This window comes from Hevea brasiliensis, chromosome 4 (assembly GCF_030052815.1).
Source record: "Hevea brasiliensis isolate MT/VB/25A 57/8 chromosome 4, ASM3005281v1, whole genome shotgun sequence".
NCBI lineage: Eukaryota > Viridiplantae > Streptophyta > Magnoliopsida > Malpighiales > Euphorbiaceae > Hevea > Hevea brasiliensis.
Window position 1 is genome coordinate 17,703,299 of NC_079496.1, and position 8,070 is coordinate 17,711,368.

Sequence of the window (8,070 nt, forward strand, 5' to 3'; positions counted from 1 at the left end):
AAATTAAAAAATTAATTTTATTAAAAATATCAATAGAAACCAAATCGAGTTAAGAAAAGAATCGAATTGAATCAAACCTAATTGATTTGGTTTAGTTCAGTTCAGAACAATAGAGTCCAGAACAGTCCATTTTGAGATAGAGTCCAAATGCAAAGTTCTTCATCTTTGAAACATTCTTTTCATATATCTAAGAAACCCATTAACAACTCAACAATCAATACAAACAAATTCCATATAACTTAAACAAATCACAATATCACATGAACAATTTCTCAAAAATTGTAATTTCAATACAGAGCAACAAAAACTCTCAATCACAAGTTCCATTACACATTTAAAAACTCAAAAACTAAAAAAAAATAAAAAACAAAAAAATCAGTAGCATGACTCCCCAATAAGCAATGAACTCATAAACCCAGAAGACATGAATGCAATATAGAAGTCATTAACTTACAACTCAGAACTCATGAAATCAGTACAAAAAAACAAAGGTTGAATCAATAAAGACATAATTTAGAAGCTGTGAACCCAGAAGCTATAAACGTGATTTGAAAGCGTACCAAGTTCATTTCACTGATCTGGATTTGCTAGAGACATTAGAGAAGAGATATGGACTAGAGACACGAACCTAAAAGCCATGGTTACCGTTGTGGATCATCTCGTTGATGACGTGATCTAGAAGCATTTAGAGAGAAAGGAAGGGTGTAAGGTTTCATTTGATAATCACATACATAAATGTTTTGTTCGGTTCGGCTTTTTTAATTTTTTTTATTGAATAAATCCAACTAAACTAAATAATTAAAATTATGTAAAACTTTAAACCAAATCAAATCGTATCGACAAAAAACAAAACCAATTAAATTGAATTAGCTCGATTCGATTCAATTTTTCAATTTGAACTGAATACTGCACAAACCTAGCTATCACCATCATTTGCAATTAAGGTTTATTCCACCTGATTGATTTGGAATACTATGGAGAAGAAGATACAGGGAGAACCAAAGAAAGGTTTACATGGTTTAAGTTGCCTGAGATTCTTAAATAAGACCCCAATATAACATAGCCCTAGTATCATAACTCACATGCCAAGCAGATGATATAAAAAGAAAAAAAATATTTATATCCATGTACCTAACTCCAACTAATTTGGAGATAAAATTTAATCTGTGGCTATACTTAAGAAGAAATAAGTAAAGGAATATTAGTAAATCATCAATCACTTTGAACTGATGATAAAAGAATTCTGCAACGTTCATTACTTCAGGCACAATCTTTCCCTTTTGGAGGATCTTACCCACCTTCTATAGAACTTTTTCTTAATTTACAAGGATCCAAAGGAAGAAAACAACACAATTGGAGGAGTTGGTAGTAGACACTTTTGCATGTATTTTATTTACAAAGCGTTGCACTATTGGCAAAATACTATGCTATAATTTCAAAGCCGAGCTGATGGCTTTACTTGTTCAGGTGTTTTACGATAGTCATATACTCCAATACCACGTTTTCGTCCGAGACGACCAGCATCAACATACTGCACAAGAAGAGGACAGGGAGCATATTTACTTTCCCCTAGGCCAGCATGAAGCACTTTCATTATTGACAGGCAGACATCCAATCCTATAAAATCTGCAAGCTCTAAAGGACCCATTGGATGGTTTGTTCCTAACTTCATTCCTGTATCAATGTCCTCCTTTGTTGCCACTCCGGTATAAAGAGTATGAAATGCTTCGTTTATCATTGGCATTAGGATTCGGTTTACAATGAAACCAGAAAAATCCTGTGAGCATATAACTGTCTTGCCAAACCTGCAGATGTAATAGTCATTGGCGTTAAAGCAGAGAGTGGATTGTGAGTACTATAATGCAGATAAAAAAAGAAAAAATATAAAAAAAAAAAAAAGATCCAGTTTGCTTACTGCAACTTAAAACAGTGGAGAAACAGAGAATAGAGACTAACCAAAAATATTTAATGGTTATTAAAAGCATAACAAATTTTTCGATCATAGGCATATGCATATGCAAAGAATACTAATATTTAATCATTCGAATGGCAATTATGTTTCCTATAAGAGTGTATTCAGTCACCTCTCTGCCAAGGCCCTGGTTGCATAAAATGTCTCATCTGATGTGTCTGCACCACGCACAATCTCAACCAATTTCATTATTGGAGGAGGATTCATAAAATGCATGCCAATTACCTGTAGATGATATATTTCTTTAACCTAGTTAGAATCTAGAATTGTTGAAATTAATACATAAAAAGGATGAAAAGGAAAACAGAAACTCCAGAGTCCCTTGAGACTTATGCAAATGTTATACAGGAGATGCTTTAATTTATGCAAAATGTTCTTAATAGATGTTCCAAGGCAAACTAAGGGCAAAAGAAGAAACAATATAAGCATAACCTGGCTCGGCCTGCTAGTTGCAGAGGCAAGACGAGTTATGGAGATAGAACTTGTATTAGAAGCCAAAATGGCTGAACTTTTAACAAACTTGTCAACTTCAAGAAATAACTTTTTCTTCACATCTTCAGATTCCACAATAGCTTCAATAACAAAATCTGCCTCACGCAGCTCCTCCAACTTTGAGGTACAATATAAACGCCCCACAGCATCATTGAAAGCTGCCTGTCAGGTGGAAAAGAGGCAAGCTTTTGAAGTTCATGCACATGTATTTATGAGAAAGCAAGATTCATTTCGTCAACATCTTATTCTCAAAGTCGCAATTAGTCTTGAAGGCACTAAGTTTAATCCCATAAGCAACTATTTTACTGAAAGTTTAGTTTGGTCTAGGCTTGAAAGGCCATCATAGAATATAGACTTGCTCAAAATTTTCAACACACGATCTTATTTGAATCCGGAATCATTGAAAGCACAAGCATGCATCAACGATAAAATTAAGGTGGCACATAGACAATAAAAAAATACAATTGAGACATGATTTCACAAGCTATTTCACAATAAGGATAAATGAGAAATGAGGTAAGTTAGGGATTATTATATAAACTAGGACACTATGGGATTATCAAATAATCGAAATCAAACCCAATTATTTTTTTTTTCTTTTCATTTGCAAATACTCACATGCAATTTTTTTTTAATCTTTTTAATTAGAACATACATATATGATAATTCATATAATTAATAATATATACCGGTCAGTTTTTTTCTTTTTTTTTACATATAAATTTTGCCCATCTTTGTAATTAAAATAGACATATATAAGAATTTCAATAATTAATAATATATATCCTTCAATTTTTTCCCTTTCATTTACAAATATATGTTTTTTTTCTATTTTATAATTAAAAAAAATACTCAGTAAATATAATGTAAAATAAACAATTTATTTTTTTCTTTTTTAAAAAAAAAAATTAATTTCAGCCTATTCAAAACTGAACTGAACATTGAAGCATAACCGAAATCAACGCTATACCAAATCGAAACCGAAATAGAGTCGCTGGAACCGAATTTGTTGGGAACCAACCACCTGCAATTTGGTTCAAGAGCTTTGGTTCCACAAATCAAAATAGCCAATTATAACTTAGAATTGACCTATAGCTAGAGCTAATCAATACACCAATCATTTTTGTTGTGAAATTCTTTGACTCAAATTCTTGACTCAAAAATGCAGATAACTATGGGTAAGGTTCATCCGTTGAGCTTGAGGTAAAACCCACCAAAATGGCACCAAAATGGTTTAGGCCAATTTAGATTGGTTCTCCCTTCCATTTATTCTCTTTCATTTTTCTTTATTCGACTCCAACACTTCTCTCTCAAGTACAATTGGGCTGAATTTAAATTTATAAGTCCAACACATGCAATTTGATCTCTTCGTTTAGCTGATCATGGTACTGACCATCATACATTTTTTGAGTCTTAAAAGTGTATGCTACTTTTCAAAAGGGTGTGCATTGCTTGGTTCAAATTCGGGTTTTAGGCTGGATTTGGGTCGGGCCCTGGGTGCGTAAATTCCAAGATCAACATTTTTCCCCTTCGATCAATTTTAAGATTTCGTTTGGGATTGAGATTCTCACATGTTTTTCACTTAATAAGAAGTGTTTTGAAACTGGTGATTAAATGAAAATCTAAATTTTAACTTAAAAACTCAGAAAATTCACGTAGACAAAATAACAAACATGAAGAAGACATTTAAAATAGTAAATATTAGATTGACCTGAGAGAGATGACCTTTGGAGACGAGACGGTGGATGTTACTAGCGACAGATTTTCTAGCTTTGGAAAGAGCATCAGGATCCGTGTCAAGGAGCCAGACATGGAGCCCATGTAAAGCGGCAAGTTGGGCGATACCGGAGCCCATCTGGCCACTGCCAACCACGCCTACCGTCTTGGTCTCCGCCATCTTTTTTTCTATGTTTTCTTCACTTTCCAGGGGGCCAACCGTTTCTGCTAGTCTTCAGATAGGTTTCACAGATCGCCATAAAATGAATACTAAGATAGCCCTTAGGTGTCATGCACGCGCTACTATAGAGCGTGCTATACTCGCTAATATTTATCCTGCCAATCTCTTTGTCAGTAAATGGGATGAGAAAATGATTTACATTAATAGGGGTGGCAACAGATGGTTCCTAAATCATCAGTTTAGATTTAATAAAATTATGTATTTAAATTAAATCGTTAGAAAATAATTTTTGAACCGTTAATTTCAATTTGAATCTTAATTTAAAACGATTTGAAGGATGGTTCGAAAAAAAATAGTTCAAGACAATTTGAAGAATAATTTAAAAGTAGTTTAAAGATAATTTAAGAGTAATTTTAATAAAAAAATTAAAGAAAAATTTTATTGATTCAAAATTTAAGTTATATTTGTAAAAATATTTTAATTTTTCTTATAAATCTTTCAATCAAAATAAAATAAGAAAAAAAAGAAAGAAAATAATTTATCTTTAAAAAAAATTTAATAAATAAAAACTTAAACCTGATTAAAAAACTAGAGATGAAATTAATTTTTTTTTAAGAAATTAATAAAAAATGTATGAACTTAATTTTGCCTAAATATCACTTTAGGATTTAGAGGGTATTGCAAATTTTATTAAGGATTTAAAGTAATAACAAAGCAATTTAGATAGTATTGAAAATTTCAGTAAGTATATAAAATAATAAAGTATGAAAATTAAGAGAGTATTGGAAATTAAAATGAGTGTAGAAAATAATTATTTAAAGAATTTGAGAAAAATTGAAAAAATATTAAGAATTGAAGAAAATGTAGAAAATAATTGTGTAGAGAATTAATGATATATATATAAATGAATTAGGAGTGAAGTAACATATTTATTGAATTTTTTTATATTTAAATCGCTGGTTGAATCCAGTTTTAAATCGTCGGTTCAATTCGGTTCGGAACCGTTGATTCACGATTCTTAAAAAATATGAACCTGAACTAAACCGCAGAAGAACGGTTTCGATTCGGTTCAAAATCAGTTTCGATTTTAATAGGTTTTGATCTGATTTTGACCGAACCAATTTCGATTTGATTCCGGTTCAAAATCGGACCGTGACCACCCTTGTACATTAACACTATATTTGGAAACATTTTAGAGAAAAAAATTAAAAATGAAAATAAAAATTATTTAAATTGAAAAAAAAAATATTAAAGAGAAAATTATTTTAGAAATAATAAAATTATAATTTTACTCTTAAATTTAAAAAATATATATATAAAATATAGAATTTTATTTATAATTTTAAATATTTTTTTATTTTTTATTTTAAAGAGAAAATAAAAAAATAAAATATTTTTATTTTTCTTATAAATTGTTTTCATTTTTATTTCCTACTCAATTCAAATAAAAATAATAAAAGATAAACTTATTTTCCTCTCATATTTTCTTTTCTCTTTTATTTTACTCTCTGTCTAAACACAGCATAAATAAAAATAGTTATTTTTATTATTCTTATCTTTTTACTATCAATACAATTGCATTTCTTTCAAATTTAATATCTACTTCTTATTTATAAATAATTTCTTAGTTTATTATTTGATGTAGATATATTTACATGAAATTACTGGGATGGTATATAATTTTATCTGCTTTCTCTCTTGGTTTGAAAGAGTGTGACCTCTCTTATCTGGGCTTTTTTTTTTCCATGGGGTAACTCCCTCGTTTCTCTGCTTTTAGTGGCCTCTCCCATCCAAGGGTAAGGAAGGTCTTCCATTCCACCTAAGTTAGGTGATATATTTTGTAGTTGGAATTGCAGATTTTCTGCGAGAGGGTTCTTACTTTGAAAACCTGTGATGAGCTTTGGTTAAGTTTCTCCTCGGTTTCGAGTTGTCCTAGCTTAGTGGAGGGTTCTCTCATGGTTGAACCGTGACCATCTTCGGGGTCATAGTGCCCATTCGCCTGTTTTGGACGGCCGATCCCTAAGATTAAAAGAAATTGAGAAGCCGGTGTCCCCTGCTCAAGTGACCCTCCAATAACTTGACCTTTTGTTCTGCACATTTAACTCTAAGGCTGATGGTGCCAATTCTTTTTGGCTTTATTGGTGGCTGTAAAAGGCATCGCTAGCTCACCTGGGCTTCGCTTGCAGCCTTCTAAGGGTTTTTTTCGCATTGCGGTTGGAATTGTTATTAAAAAAATTATTTTTTTAAATATGTTAATGAAAAAATATTAAAAAATAATTAAAAATTAAATTTGATTAATTTTAGTCATAAGAATATTAAAATAATAAAATAATTTTTTTTAAACTGTTTTTCTCAACAGCATATAAAACGATACTTTTATTCAGAAAATCAATTTCAAACTCTGAAATTCAATGTCAAATGAGATTTAAGTCTCTGCTCCTACACAAAGAGGGACCTAGTTTCTCATTAACTCCCGTTTCTTGTATATGGGCTAAAAGCTGGGTCTTGTAATATTAGGCCCATACTAAGGCTAGGTTTATGGGCATTTTGTGCCCTTGGGCTTGTTGTTTGTAGTCTCAGATGCTTATTTTTAGTGCAATGAACCTTATCTTTCAGGGGAAAAAAAATTCTCTATTGGATTTTTATTATATTTTTCAATTATTGGCTTAGATCTTATCTTAATGTGAAAACCTACTCTACGAGTATTTATTTTCAAGCTTCTTTAATTTTAAATTCAACTTTATCTTTAAATGTTTTATTTATTATTTATTTTTATTTTATTAATTCTTACACAGTATAAATAAAAAAAAAAAAATATTAATATCAAAGATAGCATATTTTTTAATTACGTAAAAAATTAAAATTAATTATAAAAAATACTAAAATAAGAGTGCAAAATAAAGTGTTAATAGACTTTTTCTTTATAAATACTAATAAAATGAAAACATAAGAGATGTAAATGCCATTGATATTTTATATGATATAATACATTATTTAAAGTCATTATAAAAGCACTAGGGACTAATTATTTAAACGTAAACAAACTTGTTATTAAACATAATTAAAAAAAATCTTTATTAAGCATAAAATTTAATATTAGAAGAGGAAAAATTCAGATGGTATAAAATAATAAAATTTTATACTAATAGGATTGTTACGAGTTGTAAAAAATTATGTATTTCTCAAGTAATATCGAGCGTTCAATAATCGTAAATGAAAAAAATCTCACTAGGAGCAATTTATCCCATAATGGACCTTTTCAGTATGAATAGACCTAATCCAATTAGTAAATTAGGAGATACCTGTGATTTACTAAAAAGAAAAATGAAATTTTTTAATGCACTAATTACTTTCATATGTGATATTCTTAATACAAACTGTAAGGTCTGTAAAGTATAACTGATGCGATTTAAAGAAATTTTTAAATTAAATTGAAATTTGATATTTTTTTCAATTAAACTGAATATTTATTTATAAAAATTAAATTAATTTATTTTAATTTAATTTTTAATATTGTAAAATTTAAATTTTATTTTATTTTAATAAATTAAAAAGACTAACATTTTTATAATATAAAAATTAACAGTATAAAAAATTACTATAAAATTTTTTAAAATACATTAAGAGATTAATATACAAAGGATACATTTAAAACAAGTTTGATTGGGTTAAAAATAATAAATATTTAAGTGAATTCATATTTATATGC

The 8,070-nt window shown here is 29.3% G+C and overlaps 1 protein-coding gene across 1 annotated transcript; it reads right to left on the bottom strand.

Moving 5' to 3' along the window:
- Nucleotides 1-1,201: 1,201 nt before the first annotated feature.
- Nucleotides 1,202-4,512, bottom strand: LOC110666275 (uncharacterized). The gene is made up of 4 exons (XM_021826706.2): nucleotides 4,176-4,512; nucleotides 2,405-2,626; nucleotides 2,085-2,197; nucleotides 1,202-1,805 (listed from the first exon to the last, which is right to left on the bottom strand). Exons 1-4 carry the CDS (start codon nucleotides 4,359-4,361, stop codon nucleotides 1,436-1,438), a joined length of 891 nt encoding a protein of 296 aa, XP_021682398.2. The 5' UTR covers nucleotides 4,362-4,512; the 3' UTR covers nucleotides 1,202-1,435.
- Nucleotides 4,513-8,070: the final 3,558 nt, after the last annotated feature.